The 17,143-nt window shown below is 46.1% G+C and overlaps 1 protein-coding gene across 6 annotated transcripts in view; it reads left to right on the forward strand.

Annotated features, from left to right (window-relative positions):
• Positions 1 to 17,143, forward strand: part of GBF1 (golgi brefeldin A resistant guanine nucleotide exchange factor 1) — an 87,979-nt gene that overhangs the window by 37,822 nt on the left and 33,014 nt on the right. For 3 of the 6 annotated variants that reach the window (XM_044420172.1, XM_044420173.1, XM_044420174.1), the window contains exons 5-14: positions 213 to 321; positions 735 to 795; positions 2,336 to 2,390; positions 4,966 to 5,064; positions 10,779 to 10,905; positions 12,650 to 12,867; positions 14,125 to 14,293; positions 14,466 to 14,677; positions 15,221 to 15,319; positions 16,930 to 17,124. In XM_044420172.1, the coding sequence (XP_044276107.1) occupies positions 213 to 321; positions 735 to 795; positions 2,336 to 2,390; positions 4,966 to 5,064; positions 10,779 to 10,905; positions 12,650 to 12,867; positions 14,125 to 14,293; positions 14,466 to 14,677; positions 15,221 to 15,319; positions 16,930 to 17,124 (1,344 nt within the window). The remainder of the gene's footprint in view (positions 1 to 212; positions 322 to 734; positions 796 to 2,335; positions 2,391 to 4,965; positions 5,065 to 10,778; positions 10,906 to 12,649; positions 12,868 to 14,124; positions 14,294 to 14,465; positions 14,678 to 15,220; positions 15,320 to 16,929; positions 17,125 to 17,143) is intronic. The other 3 variants (XM_044420175.1, XM_044420177.1, XM_044420178.1) reach the window with 1 other exon arrangement.

The following is a 17,143-nucleotide window of genomic DNA, read 5'->3' on the forward strand; positions in this document are numbered from 1 at the left end:
CTTGATGCAGTAGAGACGGGGGTGTGGAACCCAGTAATCTTATGCAACAAAGTATTGTTTGTCCTGGTAATTGTAATGGCAGACATCAGTTGTATGTGCCAAATGTTCCCTTGCGTTTGCTTCCTCCTCAGTTTTTATACTGCCTGACACTGGTCTTGGAATGTCCTCAGTGTGTGTGTGTGTGAATGTCATGTTGATTTATTTTCTTTCAGGTCCTGCGGACTCTGCTCCTCACTCCAGTTGGAGCGCATCTCACGAATGAGTCCGTTTGTGAGATCATGCAGTCCTGCTTCCGTATCTGCTTTGAGATGAGGCTTAGTGGTAGGTTTTCAGTGCAAGCCAGCATATCCCAAACTTTCACAAATGGGGAATGGCTTTTAGGAAATAATGAGAATGCTGTCTACTGTCAATCTGTGTGCTGGGACTTTAGCAGGTAGAAAGTAGGTTGCATTTATGCCACTGAGAGTCACAGCTTACTCAGGAAAACAGGGTTTGGTGTGCCACTTTCTTTCCAGCAGCTTGACTGTCTCTCACCACCCACCATCCCTGTTCAGCTCTGCAGCGCCACTTAGTGTGTCTTCACCCGTTGTGCTGCACTTCTGAATCTGGATCTGGTTTTAATAAATTTTCAGTAATCCTTTGTAAACAACACTTGGAGGGGAGTATACATAGGGAAGCCTCTAGATAATATCAGACTGAGTAATGACACCTGTGTTATTTGTTTTTGTCTTCAGAGTTATTGAGAAAATCTGCAGAGCACACTCTGGTCGACATGGTGCAGCTGCTCTTCACAAGGTAAACCTCTTTGTGTTTGTCTCAGTGCTGCTCAGATGGCTCTTTGAGGACAGAAAGATCCCTCTCTTCCAAGTGCGTGTGTGCACGCGCAAGCACACATGTGTGTATGTGTTCACCGCCCAGAAAGTTATCTAGATGAAGCATTGCTGGATCCTTGTACAGCGTGGTGGTTCTTCCCAAAATGGATGTTCACCATGCATAGGCTGCATTGTCTCATTATCTCCTGTTCTGAGCAAGGAAAAGTGCAGGATTATATTAAACCAAGCAGGAGAATATAAGCTAATATGAAACCGAATGCAGATTAAGTAAAATTAGACGCCTGTCATTCAGCATTGAGGGCCAGTCTAATGGGGAAAAAAAGGCTTTTACTGCTCCAGAAAATGGGAAGACTTGTAAAGGGGTTTTGGTGATCCCACCATGAATGCCTTTTATGGTCCCTTAATACTTTGCTCTGGCCCAAGTCCAAAAGCCTCGAATTCCAGATCACAAGGATCGCACTTGGATGTATAGAAGGCGGCAGGAGAAGTCTGCAACGCATAGTTTTTATCATTGATTACCTACTTGCATTGAAGAGCCACCTCTTCCTCTGATGTTTTGCCAAACAGAGCCTTTGAAAAGCTATTTCCATCAGAGTTTTCACGTGAGTGGTGTTAAATTGCATGTTAGCCAAAGGTGGGCATGTGAGGCAGCTGTGCTAGTTCAGACTGCAGTATACTCAGCCATAAGCCACACAAGATCCCAGCAAGGATGAAGAAGGAGAATGTGTGCTTGGCCCTTGACCCCATGCCCAGTCGAAATTACCTGCCTGTCCTGCCTGGAGGAGCCCAGTGCTGCAACAAGGTGCCAGGTCAGCTCCCTGGGCTTGACGGCAGCGTGGAAAGAATAGGCACTCACCAAGCTAATTCTATTAAGATGAAAGTGCCTTGACCCCAGGAAAAGGGCAGTGGCGACAGAAATAGTGCAGGGGGGTGGGGACTTGAATGGCTTGGCATTAATAGTTTCACTATAGACTGGATCAGAACTAACGAAATCTTTTTCTGTATAGCATTGTACTTGCATTCTGCTATCAACTGGTTGTTCTGCTTTGATAGCATAGGCTGTTCATCAGCATTCCAGCAGTTCAAGGAGCAACGGGATCAAAATGAGTGCAGTCCAGCTTCTGTGTGAGGCTGGAAAAAAGTCGGCCAGAAAGCTCCCCCCTCCCCAACACTGCTTGTGTGCTTTGCATAGAAGCAAGAAGTTTGCACTGTAGTTGTACCATCTTAAGAGAGAAGATGATCCATCAGGTGACCTGGCATTGACAGTCACTTTCTGGGAATGTCATTTCCAGCCACAGCTCTGAACTCCAGCCAAATGAATCACCAAAAGTCATGCTTTTTCTGACATTGGCTCTGCAACGTTAGTTTTGATCAGAAGAGGGCAGCGGAATAGCACAAGAGAGGAAGTCTTCTGAGTTGCAGCTGGAACTGCTTGCTGTCAGATAAGAGAGGGCTCTGTGGTTCCCCGTCCTTGATCATTTTGTCTGCTCATATTGTTTCAGATTACCTCAGTTTAAAGAAGAGCCTAAAAGTTATGTGGGCGCTAATATAAAGAAGGTAAGACCCAAACTACTGTTTTTTCCTTTGTCAGCTTCCTTGCGTTTAAGCATTTACTTGTAGCTGCAGTACGGGGCAGGGGTGGGGTGGGGACAGCTCACCAAATGAATGCTTTCAATTAGCAGTGAGGCAAATTCACAGATACGCCAGTGGCACAGTAAAAAATGCCATGCAGGTTTATCCAGTGATAAATTTGGTAGTTTCTGACTCTTGCTACCTGCGTGTATCAACCATCAGCTGCTCCACTGAGCCCAGAGACTGTAGGAAAGTGCCTCCTGCCAAGCACAGCGGCTGCTTCTTTCAGTCATTAAACCGCTTCTTTGTGGTTTCTGTGCAGTGGCTTCTGTTGCTTCCGCGCCTGTACAGCGCCAGGTTCAGGAATCTTAAGAGTTTTAAGGAAGGAGCTGGCCGCAGCGGCTCCCTCTCGGGAAGAGAAGCTGCCCATATCTTAGGACTGTGACTTCCAGTGGGGTGTCTGCAGACACAAGAGCACCTGTGAAGGCACCGCGGTGCCAATAAACTCTCCTCCGCACCAGTAGGAACCACGGAGGAAACAATCCCACAAAGTACATGACAGGCGAAAGAGGAATCTCGAAACGTGTCAGTGTTTGCCACTCCCTTCCTGGCCAAGCAGCCCAGCAAGGTAGAGGAGCGGAGTGTGCGTCACAGACTTGCTTTAAAAGGACGTCACAGAGATAGGAATGCATGCAGTGATGCTTGTGTTCCTGATCTCCCCTCCCCGGCTCATGTGCCTGTGGCCTCCTGTTCTGCCCTGCTGCTGCGGCTGAGTCTGGTTTGTGGGTGGGGTGGCAGTCGCGGTAGGAAAGGAGCTGCTCCCGCTGCTGCAGTTCTCGATGTGCTGCTGGGCCCAGAAAGGGTGGCGCTCCCTGCTGGGAGGGGAGGGGAGGGGAGGGGGCCACCTCTTCGTTCAGTTCTCTCTTGACCATCGTATGAGCAGGAGTGGTGAAGAACGCTTCTGCAGCAGCACTTTGCAGCACCTTTAATAAGGGTTTTTCTGACACTCTGTTTTTTAAAATTCATTTTCCTCCTTTCTTTGTTGACATTCTGTTTATTTATTTAATTTTTTGGGGAGTAAGTTTTATTCTTAATAAACCACCCTATCCCACCTTATACAGTGTCTTGGATCAGTGATAACATAGAAACAGAGCAAGTCAGAAGGGGTCTCCCGGGCCATCTAGTCTGACCCCCGGCTCCAGCCCGCTCCGCTCACCACATGCCCACCATGCGCACGTCCAGCCTATCCTTGAGCACCCTCACCGATGGGGCTTGAACCGCCTCCCGTGGGAGCCCATTCCACACCCTCGGGGTCCTGACTGTCAGGAGGTGCTTCCTGGCATCTAAATGGAACCTGGGATCCCTGAGCTTTGCTCCGTTGGAGCGCGTCCTGCCTTCCTCTGCAGGGGAGAACAGGTCCCTACCCACATCCATGTGATAAATAAGACACAGTATCATATGGCCCTTTTTTGTTTTTTGTTTTTTTTAAGAGTTAGGCAGCCACACCTCTGTTTAACATTTTCCCAAGGTGCCTCTAGTGAACAGGGTACTAGGAATTTGTTATTTGGCTTACACCAATCCTCATGATACGAGGAACTTAAAAAGAATCATGACAATATTCAGAACTAACACTTTCTCATATATTGATGCATTTTATATGTACAAGACAGAAAAAACTGCCTCTTTAGGAAACTGAATGTTCCGTCTGATCCCGAGAGGCAGCGTGGCCTAGCAGTTAGCATGTCAGACAGGGAGATCCGGGTTCTCATCCCCACTCGGTCGGGAAGCTCGCCAGGTGATTTTGGGCCAGTCATTTAATCTCAGCCCAACATCCCTCACAGGTTGTTGTTATGGGGATAAAAATGGAGTGTGGAGAAGCATGTAAGCTGCCTTGGGTTTTTTGAAAGAGGAAAAAATGTGGAATATGACTGCAGCAGCAACAGTGATGGCAGTGACGATGCTGACAACACGCATTTGTTCACCTTTCTCTAAGCAGCATAAAGATCCAGGGCCACAGGGTGGATGCACATGGTTCTTCTTAGATCAGGCTGTGCCGGTGGGTCCCTAGAGCCAACACCCATCAGCCCCAGCTGGCATGCCTAGTGGCCTGGATGCTTCCAGGATTAGAGTCTGGACACATGTGGAAGGGACCCTGTTGGTGAAGGCTGCCCTGCCCTCGTGTCCTGGGAAGTACGGGCTGAGGATTGCATCCGCAGGGCCAGTGCTGTGGGAGCTGGATCGGTACCAGGAGGAGGAGCTCTGGTGGTGTGCGCTCAGCCCACAGAGCCGTCCTCCCTTGCGGCCACGTGGTCCCAGGGGTGGGTGTGGCCCGCGCAGGAAGAGGCCGGGTGGGTTGCCTGAGCAAAGCTGCGCAGGGGTTTTCCACTGCTCGCCCGGCGGCTCCTCTCGGCTGGCGGGGGCCCTGGTGTTCAGTCTTCTTGTCCTGCTGGTCCTGCACTGTGTGCCTTGATTTCATTCTTCGCGTTGTTGCAGTGATTCTCTCTCTGAGCTGAGTTTTCTTTTACTTTTTTCAACCCATATATGTGACTGTCTTTCACAGATTTCTCCATATCTTCTCAACAGCCTGGATTTATATAGTGGGGAACAGTCCAAAGCCTTGAACCAGTTAGAGAGAGTGCTACTCCTTCAGAAACTGAAGGTCTCTTCCTCTCCTTCCCTTCTGCAAGCGTATTGGGTGGTAGCTGTGTGTTGTTGTGTAGCAAAAGCTTCCATTCCTATTCTGTATGCAGCATGGCTTTGGGGAAGAATGCATGAAGCACACCGTGCACAGATTTGGGATTGTGCTGAAAGGAAGGCTTACAGAGTGCGAAAGAGTGCCACCTTTTGTGGCATTATAAATATCTGAAACCTTCTGTCAGTATAACCTGAGAAGCAATGGAGGAAATCAGCTGGGGGTGCTGCTGTTAGTGTCGGTTTCTGTTGTACCGCTGAAAGGATCGGGACATGATGCTGTGTCCCTGTTTAATCATCGTGATTTCGAACATCCAGCCTACAGCCTCCAACACTGTTTTATTTTCTTAGGTGTCTCATATGAGCATGGTATAAATGACCCAGAGTGCAGAGTATAAGATGCCCTTTTATTGCTCGATAAGGAGGAACTGCATTTCAGTTTCATAACTTCACACAAAGAATGGTGATGGGGTTCTCACATTCACTTAATTGGGGAGATGTGGCAGATATCTCCCTCCGCTTGATAAGAGATACCATTGTCAGAAAGATAGTCAGCCTTTTGTTATTTGTGATTGCCAGCCTGACTGAGCAGCTCTCAGCTGTGTCCGCTTGCTTTGCTTTGCTTTGCTTTGCTTTGCTTTGCTTTGCTTTGCTTTGCTTTTGGTGTGGCAGCAGCTCGGGCTTGGTGGGCGAGAAGTGCATGTTCCTGCAGTCTAGAGAGCCCATCCCCTCGCCAGGGTCCCTGCCCAGCGGAGCCCCAGTGTCTGAGTGTTTGTCCCCGCTGTTGGATAGCCGGGAAAGCTTAGGGATCCTGTCAGCGTGCCAGCCTGCTGCTCAGTAGCAGGGAACGTTCAGGGATTCTGTTACTGAACCGACTGCCCGGCTGCCTGGGCTGGTCCTGCGGCTGAAGAGACCGGGAAGAGCTCCATCGTGGAGCCCAGCTGGCTTGTAGGGGCATTGGCCTGTGGTTCTTGCAGCCGCACAGCGCCATCCAGTGGGGCTTTCCCAAGTTATTCCCAGTTAGCCTTTCTGGCTAGTCAAGCAGTCTTCAGTTAAGCCCTTGATAGCCCTCCTATGATTCATGTGGCAAGCACAAATTAATTTGTGTCCAATTTGACTCGGTTGACTGTTTGTTTTTAGTTTTTTAATATACATACATGGGTTTGTATACATCCACAGTGATAGATACATGCGAAATGCATGTAAATGAAAATACAATCTGCTACATTGGGTTCAGCAAAAACAGTTGTTTAAATAAGTATTCATTTGAAGGTGGTTTCTGTATGCCCCTATTCAAAAGTGCTGAAAGGATTACAAGGTTGTGATCCATTGCGTTATAGGAGATGAGTGTTTATCCTTCCAGTATTGTAATGTCAGTCTTTTAACTATCAAGAGGGCTTGGAGAATCCATTTCTGCTGGAAATGCAAAAGCAAGCATAGATCAGTGAATATGAAAGACTCTTCTAATACAATAACCTCCTCTCCTCAGAAATCAACTGCTGAATATTGCCAAAACATACGTTTAAAAGGAGCATTAGCTCTGTTGCACCACCAGCAATGAGCTAAATTAGACAGCTCCTATTTAAAGAGCTCTTGCAATATCCATTACATGTGAAACAAGTTTTTGTTGAAAGATTGTAGCTTAAGATCCACAGATGCAACAGGTATACTCTGAAGCCACAGTTTAGACAGAACTGGACAATTTAATCCCTGCCTAAAATTCTGTATTTCATATTGATTCAGTGTAAGCATTTATAGACACAGATCCTGAGGTTGCTTTGGCTGAGCTTCCAGACATGATGAACATGCTGTAGCTGTGAAAGCTACCAGGCCAAAGCAGGACACTAACAAATCCTGTAGTTGTAGGTATTGACATTCAGTCATTGTTGGCAAGTCCTATTTGGAAAAGGAACAGGATAGCCAGAGTCTACTACCGACCACCCAATCAAAGAGAAGAGGAGGATTAAACTTTTGTTAAGCAACTTACCAATATTTCAAGGAAGTGTGCTGTGGCAGCGATGGGGGACTTCAGTTATCAATACCTGCTGGGAGACAAAATCTGTCAAAAGTGGTCCCTCCAAGAAGTTCTTGTCATGTATGGAGGATAACTTTCTTCAGCAGAAAGTGGAGGAAGGAACTAGATGATTATCTGTCCTCCACTTAATACTGACTAATAAGAATGATAAAGTGGAAGTAATAGAAATTCTGAGGGAAAGTGACTACAACATATGTGAGTTCTCGATTTTAAAGGACACAAAAATGCAGTATGGCTGTATGTGTACTTTGGATTTTGGGAAAGCTGATCTGAATAAATGTAGAACAATGGTAAGTAAGGTGCTATGACAAGTGACCTTAAGGGGAAAAGGCAAGATGGGTGGGAGTTTTTAAAAAAAAGGAAATTTAAAGGCACAATTGCAAACAATTCCAGCAAAAACAAAAGATAGTAGACAGCAAAAGAAACTAATGTGGCTCCACAATAAACTTTGAGTTGACATAAAACCAAAGAAAGACATGTATAGGAAGTAGAAGGAAGGCCAGGGGACAAAAGAAGAGTACAGGCAGGTGGCATGGAAGTGCAGGGATGACATCAGGAAGGCCAAAGGTGAGAATGAGTTGAGGCTATCAAGGGATGCTAAAAACACCATTTTTTTTTTTTTTTCAGTAAATGACAAAGAAAAGGCATGGTGATTCAGCTTCTTAGTGAGGAGGCCAAATTGGTAACAGATGATGAAGAAAAAGCCAAGTTCTACTTTAGCCCACTCTTTTCCCAAAAGCAGAAATGAAGTAGAAATCGAAGGGTCAGGATTAAAGATTGAGCTTAATAAACAAATGGCCAAATTTCTTTGAATGTGTTCACATCTCCAGGGCCTAATGAACTGCATCCTAGAGTAATAAGGACTGGCAGAAAAACTCTCAGAACTACTGTCTATTATCTTTGACAAATCATGGAGGACGGGTAAAGTGTCGGATTTCTGGAGGAGGGCTAATGCTGTCCCTGGCTCCAACAAGGAGGATCCTGGGAGCTACAGACCAGTTAATATGACTTCAATTTGCTGGGAAAATTCTGGAGCAACTCATACAGATATCATTCTATAGGCACCTTGAAGACAGTGGAGTACTTAGTAGAAGCCAGCATGGATTTATCAATTTATCTGGCCAGACTAATTTGATCTTGGTTTTTGATTGGGTAACCTCCCTTGTGGAATGTGGGAATATTGCAGACATAACGCATCTTGATTTCAGCAAAGCTTTCAGTGAAGTGTCCCAAGACATTCTGAACATCCAACTGGCGAAAAATGGGTGAGATGGAACAACAACCAGGTGGTTCCATAGTTGGCTGCAGAGCTGGACAGTTCCACCACCAGCCACTGTCCCCATGAGGAGCAGCTGTGGGGACCTGAAGAGGAACGCCAGGAGTGGGTGTGCCAGTCACCATTCCCAGTGACCAAACGCCTTCCATGCCCACTGCTGCCAGCAGGGGCTGCATGTGGAAGAAGGATGCTGCTGGTCTGAGCCTGAGCCTGGCAAGCACCCTGCCAGAATGCTGGGCACAGCTGGCAGGAACTCAGGCTCAGGGCTGCCGCCAAGTGAACCGCCATCCAGGGCGCCAAGCCCAGGGGTTCCTGCTCTTCAGTTCCTACTCTTATATGGGTCCCTCATGGATCGCTCGTTAAGAGCCATGTGGAGTACAGCTCTCTTCTGATTTGGTCAGGTGTTACCTGGAGCACCTGCAGTTTTAGACACTCACTGTAGTTTATGAAGAATATTGAGCATTTGAAATGTCTCCAGAGAAAGATTGTAAAAATGGTAAGCGCCTTGGAGACTGTGCCTATGAGGAAAGGTTGGAGGAGCTGAGCATGTTCAGTGTAGAAGAGAGAAGATTGATGCTGACTTTCAATATTTGAAAGGCTGTCGCATCAATGAAGGGAATTGTTCCTGTTTTTAACATTTACAGTAAATGCCAGTATAGTTTGGGCCCCGGGTTGTCTTGCTCCTGAGAGAATCTTTCTGCTCTCTTATTATCAAATGAGGCCCTTCTCTGGGTGTTTTCACTGTCAGAGGTCAGGCTGGTAAGGTCCTTTAGTGGGAATGCATGTCTTTGAAGAACTCTGCTGGAGTGTGATGCTAGATTAGTAAATTTTAGTTGGTAAGTGAAGGCCTTCTAGCTTCCAATATTTTTGATCATGCTGCTTTTTACTGAATGTATTTTGTGAATTGCTGCGGTATTATTTTAATATTGTTTTAGTGCTTTGGTATTTAGATTTTTTATCTTTGTTCCTTGCATGCCATCTCAGATGCTCACAGAACTGAGAGGTAGAGTAGTAATTAAAAATAAGGAAATAATGAGCAGTATCTTCCCTGCAACTTGCTATTCTTGCTCATACACCCCTCAAATAACAAGTTCTCATATACTGAGCTTACCCTGAGATTATGCCACTTGAGGTAGGTAGTTGCAGGGAGAGGTTTTTTTTGGTGCTGTGTAGGTAGCCAATTTGCCCCAAACAGTACAACTTAGCATCACTTTTTTATTTTTATTCTCCTCATTGTAGTTTGTGAACGTTCTGGTATCTGCTAATGATGAAGTTTTGGAAGCAACACCTTATAGTAGAGCTAATGATGCTGCTGTAGAGACAGAACATATGGTGGAGAGCTTATCTGAGGAAATGTGCTTCATGGTTTATCCTGAGATTAGGTGTACCTAAAGCACCTTTAGACGCATGACAGAGATTGCCCCAGTTATTAGCTGATCGCAAACATAGTTATATATATTGTGAGAGTAAAAAGCAACAACTTGGCTTTGTACTTTAGGTTGTGATTTCCAAATCTAAAATCAAAATTGCATCTGGCTGATAACTCTGCAACCCTACCAAGCCATAACACGGATGTGTGCGATTGGATGAGGGGCCTCCAATTAATTTTTCAAAGTAATGACAGTTATGGAATGTGAGATTAGAAACCCCAGATGCTGTGATGGTTTACACAAGTCGCTCTGTGCTAGATGAATGGATGTTACTCTCTGTACTTGGGTGGAGATTGTTTAGCAGCAGTCCAGAGCTTGCTGGCAGAAAAGAAAAAGAAAGTGGAGCAGAGAGGAAGGTTGCATACAGAACCAGCATGAGCTGCTTTTTGAACAACGTGACTCCATGCCACTGCTTCCCCTTCACCTGTGTCCCTGTTTGCAGCCCTCTTTCTTTGAACATAGAAGCTAATGAAAGCAATTAAGAATGGCTAGAGCCAGCCTAACACTGCTTTTTATCTGCTCCTTTGTTATATTATGGCGGCCTTCCCCAGCCCATTGGACTACAGTTCTCACAATCCTGCCAGCATGTGAAAAACCCTGCTGGCTGGGAATGATATGAGTTGTAGTTCAGCATCTGGAGGGTATCAAGTTGGTGAAGGCTGTACTAGAGGGTGTTGGAAGAATCTGACCAGTTTGGAAACCTGCTTGTATCCAAGATTCAAGCTCTGACCCAAAATATCTCTTTTGCTCCCTTGATCACTTATACATCAAACATACATATAAGGGGGTTAATTTTCCAACAAAATCAGGCTGGGTCATGAGTTGCTGGGCAGAATGCTGGCACCAGCCGGCATGATCGTGGCACTCTAGGTCTGACCTGAGGGGATGCTGCTGTCCTTCTTCTGCCTGAAAGACTCATTATGTGCGCTTGCTGTCCACAGCTGAAAATGAGAGCAGGGGGGATGAGCGACTCATCAAAATGGAAGAAGCAGAAGAGATCGCCCAGGAACTCTTGCCACGTGACCAAGGTATCTCAGGGAGCAGAACAGATGGCTGGCAATGGCACAGGTATGGCAAGCAATACTCATTCGTTCATTCAAATGTATATTTGGCCTTCTGCGTTATGTTTCCAGAGTGGTTTACAAACAGAAGATACATTATGCAGGTAAAATGCCTGCATCCTGTTAAAAATAATCTAAAAAGCCTGGGAGAAGAAAAGCCTCTTTGCCTGGAGGCACAAGGATAGCTGCGTTTGCACCGGGGGTCCGTCTGGGGACAGAATATCCCAGCAGGGACTGAGGAGGCGGAGGCAGCCTTGCTGTCCAGCAGCCTTGCTGCGGATGGGCCCGTGCGGCATGGCTCTCCTCCCGTGCTGCTCCCAAGCTGTGCCTGCACCCCTTCGAGAAGCACCCTTGCTCCCGGTTCTCCTGGCGTTGGGAAGTGGGCAAAGACTCGTCTGTCCAACGCAGCTTCCACAGGTGTCACCACTTTTCTCGTTTTACAGTTTATTATTTTAAGTCGCTGTGCATTGACTGCATGGCTTTTTGGCGGATAGGATAGTATATAAGTGATGATGATAAAGCTGCAGCTGCTTCTGTTGTGATCAGTCGTAGCGGCTGCAGTGGGGCAGAGCAGTGAGGGGGAAAGCTGTACGGCTGGGGACACTTCAGGCATCTGACTGACTAACTCCAGTGGGCTGGAATTGTATCCTCTGCACCCTCATTCTGTTACTGAAACCACGACGAAGGAAAATGTTTGCATGGAATAAGTCTGGAATGGTTTGAATAGTAGGAATTGACCCGCTTCTTCCCAAGTAACCCTTCTGGTTTGGACTCTGACAGCTTTGTTCAGGCTGATCTCTTTCTTCTTCTGTTTTTGCAAGTGATGTCCTTTGTCACAAATACTCCACTTCTCTTGTGGAACAAAACCTCAATCAGGTTCCTTTGAAGAAAAGAACTAATAATAATAAAAAAAATGAAAATTGCCCAATAGAAAGACCCTGCACAAAGTAGAAACTATGTACAGATCTACAAGGAGGCCTGGAGTTTCGAAAGGAGAAAATCACACGTAATTTAGTGTACTGCCCGACACAGAATGCTGACCTTTCTCATATTGTATTCTTGCCACAACATGAACAGATCCAAAGAATCCCTTGTGTGAGAGGTTGACAGCAGTGCCCAGAGGTCTGTGGGATTGTGGCCTCTGTCCAGCAACAGCCAGCTGGATGCCTGATAAGTGAGGTGGGCAACGTGGTGCCCACAGGCCTGAGTGTGTTCCCTTTCTTGGTACCTGTGGAGGTGGCCCACCCCTCCCATGTGCAGGCAATCGCTGGGACAGCCTCAGAGGGAGGTCACTGGAAGGGCTGGGTTCAAGGGAGTCAGCTGGTTGTGCTCAGCCACAGCCCTGATGTGCGCAGTCTTTGGGGGAGATTATGCATCTCTCGTGACTGGCCGCCTCTCCTGTGACAGCCCTTTTGGGGTACTGCTCAGGACAGTTTCTCAAAATGTCAAGCATACCCATGGGCCCAAATAGGTTCCCTGTCCCTTTTTTATAATTAAGAAATGTGAGAAAGAAATATTGGAAGGAAAGAAAGAAGAAGATGCAGTATTGGGACGTTAGCTTCTGTATTGTTTTTTATAGATGAATTGATAATGACATTGAATAATTGTAGCTGCACTATTGGTAACTGCTCTAAAATTTGAAGAACTTATTCATAAATAGTGGGTCAGACTCTAATGTCAAAATATGACTCATAACTGCTAGTCATGGATGTATAATTAACTTAGTGCTTCTGCTTCCTATCACTCAATAGGTGGAGTTAATTTCATAGATGTACCTTCTCCCGTCTCATCTGGAAGTTCAGAAAATGCATCTTCCACAGTCAGCCCTGCTACTGATAGTGGCTTGGAGCTTTCATCCCAGCTCGGCTCAAAGGAAGTCCTTCCAGACTTGCAAATGGTTGACCCCTTGGGAATCGGTACAGCCATGCCTGTATCTGAGCCTGGAGCCAGAGAGCAGCTAGAGACCCAGGTATGAGCTTATTTCACTGGGTGGCTCAGCAGGTGGAAGCGTGTTGCCTTGGCAAATGATGCCTCAGTGCCTCTCCCCAAACTGAGAACCAAAGGCAACTACTCTTGCTGCAGTCTTTATACTGCCCCTTTCCCCGTCCCATATTTCAGAGACTGTCAGGACATGCAGGTTCTGAGAGTTCTTTGGCCAGTTCCTTCATTGCACTAGGATGCAGCCCTTGAAAAGGCCCCTGAGCGCTTTTCAATCACCCCTTTCCTATCGACCTCAAGCTGCAATCCTTCCTCTTCACCTTACGCTGCACCTTTTCCCGGAAGTCATAAACTCTCTTTTGGGAGGAGACTGAGCCAAAGGAGCAACTGGGCACCTCTGCCTTTTCTTAGTCATCTCTTACCTTTTTTGCCATCCTCATTGAATGGCCAGACCATTTTTCCCTCTGTCTTTTACGATGTGTGTATCTGAAGAAGGCTTTTTGTTACTTTTAGCTTTTCTCACTAATCTCAACTGATTCCCAGCTTTAGCCTTCCTGAATCCTTCCCTGCGATTCTGTGCTACCTGCCTGTACTCTTCCTTTGTAGTTTGGTCTTTTTTCCTTTTCCTATGCAATCCCTTTTTGTTTGTAGGTCATCTCTAAGCTTTCTAAACATCTCTAAAGTAATCTTTGTGAAGCCATATTGCATTTTTATGTTGTCTTCTATCTTTTGTTTTTGTTGTAATTGTTTGTAATTGCACCTTTAGAATATCACTTAAATTTTTTTTCCACCCATCTTGAACTCCTTTTCTCATTAGTATCTCTATATCTGTAAGTCTGGTTGGTTCCAGACTAGGTTAGTCATGCTCTACACCCACTAAAATACAGTAAGTAAATCATGAGTAACTTAGTCGAACCAATCCAGTACCCGTAAGCAGAGAGTGAGGTGTGTTAGATGCTGCTCAAGCAGTGACTCTGGGATCTGAAAGCCAATCTGGCATGATGGTTCGAATGCTGGCTGGGGAGCTGGGAGAACCGGGTTCTTGTTCACATTTGGCCCTGAAGTTTGCTGGGTCATTTTGGGCCAGTCACTGACTCTTAGCCTAACCTACTTCACAAGGTTGTTGTGAAGATAAGATGGAGGAGGGGGTTGTATAAGCATGACAGTTGGGATCAACTATGGATAAGCATGACAGTTGCTATTCATCTGAATGGATTGGCTTGTTACCACAGTGAGCAGTTCATGCAGTGAGGTAGCACACTAAGTCCTTTTCTTATCATGGCTCAAGACTGAATGCCCCCGGGAGGAAAAGACCCCCTCGGCCTCAATGGAGTCCATCCCAGAGGTCCTCGAGGAGTGCACCTCCGCAGCCGAGCACTCCGACTCTGCTTCCGTGCACGACATGGACTACGTCAATCCTCGAGGGGTGCGTTTTACTCAGTGCATCCAAAAGGAAGGTGAGTGCTTTGGAGGAAGGTCAGTGCCCACTGATCCCATCCATCCCACCCCTCCTGGCGTTTCCCATTACTAAGCACAATTTACTTTCTCTTGTGCTGATTGGCAAGAGGCTGGAGTGGAGTGGGAGGGCTGTAAACACGCTGCTTGTTCTCTTCCCCGCCTCCTCCCAAGGAATGGCACTGGTCCCCTATGGGCTGCCTTGTATCCGAGAGCTCTTCCGCTTCCTCATCTCCCTCACTAATCCGCACGACCGCCACAACTCCGAGGTGATGATCCACATGGGGCTGCAGCTGCTCACTGTTGCCCTGGAGCTGGCTTCTGTGGCTAACTGTCCGTCCCTCCTCGGACTGGTGAAAGAAGAACTGTGTCGCTATCTCTTCCAGGTGAGTCTGAATTACCCAGATTTTTGCGAAATTTTAATGCATATTATGCACATCCTTCAATTCACCGCTCTTGCGTTTGAGCTTGGAAGAACGCTTCTTTCTTGGAATTGTTGGTTCTCTGCTGGACAGTGAGTCCTGGGCACTGGAAAGAGCTGGGGCTGGGCTTGCAGAACAGGCAAGAGCGCATAGATACTCCTCAAGAGCCTGTCTCCGAAGGCGTCGTCCCTGTTTGTAAGAGCAGCTTTATGGATGTGGGGAGGAGGCTGTTCGGTTTCAGAAAATAAGGCACAGAGATGTGTGGGGAGGGTAGCAGGAGGCTAGGTGCACGCAGGTAAAGAGGCCAGGTAATGCAGGGGGATCAGATGCAGCGGGGCCCCTTTACCTCCATGTCAGCAGCTGCCCATGGGCAGCAGAGGGTCTCTTGGCACCACATGAAGGATTTGGGACTCCGGACCTGGGGGCCCCCAACACCACCTCCACGCCTGGATGTGGAAAAGGGATATGTTTGCATTCACTGTCTTTCAACATCTATCTCTTTCCCAGTTGCTGAGTGTGGAGCGGCTCAGTTTGTATTCGGCTTCTCTTAGGGTGTGCTTCCTCCTGTTTGAGAGCATGAGAGAACACCTGAAGTTTCAGCTGGAGGTGAGTCCTTTCACGTGCACCAGTCTAGGCACTGAAAGAGAGAATTGAAACAGCTTTCTGGCTCAGTTCACAGATCTGTATGGAATCTTAGGAATTTAGGAGACGATGGGGGAAACGAGCTGATTGTGAGATGCCCAGGCTTCTTTCTCTGTTATCTCAAAGTAGGTGGAGATACAGTTGAAAACCCATTCATTAATTCAGCACCACTAAATCTGGGAAGGCACCGTGCTTGGGAAGACCAGGCCCAATGCACAAATGCTGGCCATTTGGCTCATAGTAGTATCCAGAAGAACACTTTATATCTCCCAACAAAATAGAAAGAGAGCTACTCTTAGTTAATGTATCTCTTCCACTTGCTGAGTCAGGAGTTTCCAGCATGGTACCTGTGCGCACCTGAAACAAATCAAAACCGTGTGTTCATTTGTTTTCCCCATTTTTAATATTTTGCATGAAATTCATTCAACTTTCCAGCAATTATACAGAGGATTCAACAAAATGGAGTAAAGTATCCATTTGAAGTTGGCATTTCTATGCCTCTTATTTGTATATAAAAGAGTCGTAAGGTCTTCTGTCCATTGCATCATAGAAGGCGACTGTTCATGCATCCACTTTTATAATACCAGCTTTAAATTTCAATTGTATTTTTAAGCAAACAAACAAACACTTTTTGAGGAAAAACCTAAGATAGTTTTAAGATAGTTTTAGGATAAACTAGGATATGTTATAGTCCAAAGATTAATAATCAGGAATTAAGGATGAGTTTTCAATTATGTAGCATGAGGCTGTATATTCATGCCATACTTAAATTTGTTGGTAAATAAATTCCATTAATCCATTCACAATCTCATGCTCTTCCAGAGGTTTCCGTAAGATTATTGGGCACTTTTTCTATTTAGAAGTTATTATCTCAGATGCTTGGTTTTACAGTTCTCAAAGCTGTGAATTTGTGTCTGCAGAGATGCTCTTCTTCACAGCAAAAATGTTATAAAATAAACATACAGAGTTGAGAAAAAGACTTTACATCTATAGTTTCTTTGCAAATCTGTGTCGATGGCATCAGCCCTCTTAAGTGCTAAATTCCAAACGTTTCAAAAAGTTCAGTGAATAGGAAGCAGCTGGTTGGGAGTGGAACAGTTCTGTACAAGAAGCCAAGTGTGGGGAGGTGGGAGCAAAGCGGTAAGTCCTTGGCTTTGTGTGTGTGTGTAGGCCAAGGCTTACCGTGCTGTCCTTTCCCTGGGGAAGAAACCTATAATGGCAGCAGGCCGTAAGAGAGACCCACTCTGGGTATATTTTCATGAAGTTTCTGTACCTACACATAAGACAGTTATGCATGCCAACAGTGTAGAAAACCGTGATTTAAATCTAGTCTTACTGTCTAGTGATTTAAATAATGATTTAATGCAATATGATTTAAATCAAATCCACCCTGATAGTACTTCTTGAAGCAGCCTGCCTTTCTGTGGCAGTTTCATTCATATGTAAGTCTGACGTAGAAATGGGTATTTGTGTGGCCGTATTCATATTTTCCAGGTGGTAGAGATCATATCCTTTTATAAGACCCCGTGTGTCCTCTTACCTTCTCTGTGCTGAATCAGTCTCTCTTTTACCAGATGTACATAAAGAAGCTGATGGACATCATCACTGTGGAAAACCCCAAGGTGCCCTATGAGAGGAAGGAGATGGCCCTGGAGGCCATCGTTCAGCTCTGGAGGATTCCCAGCTTTGCCACTGAGCTGTATATCAACTATGACTGTCACTATTACTGTGCTAATCTGCTTGAAGATCTCACCAAGCTGCTTTCCAAGGTCCAGAAAAGGAACTAAT

Source organism: Varanus komodoensis, unplaced genomic scaffold (genome assembly GCF_004798865.1).
Source record: "Varanus komodoensis strain SLA01 unplaced genomic scaffold, ASM479886v1 scaffold11, whole genome shotgun sequence".
In the NCBI taxonomy this organism is placed as follows: domain Eukaryota; kingdom Metazoa; phylum Chordata; class Lepidosauria; order Squamata; family Varanidae; genus Varanus; species Varanus komodoensis.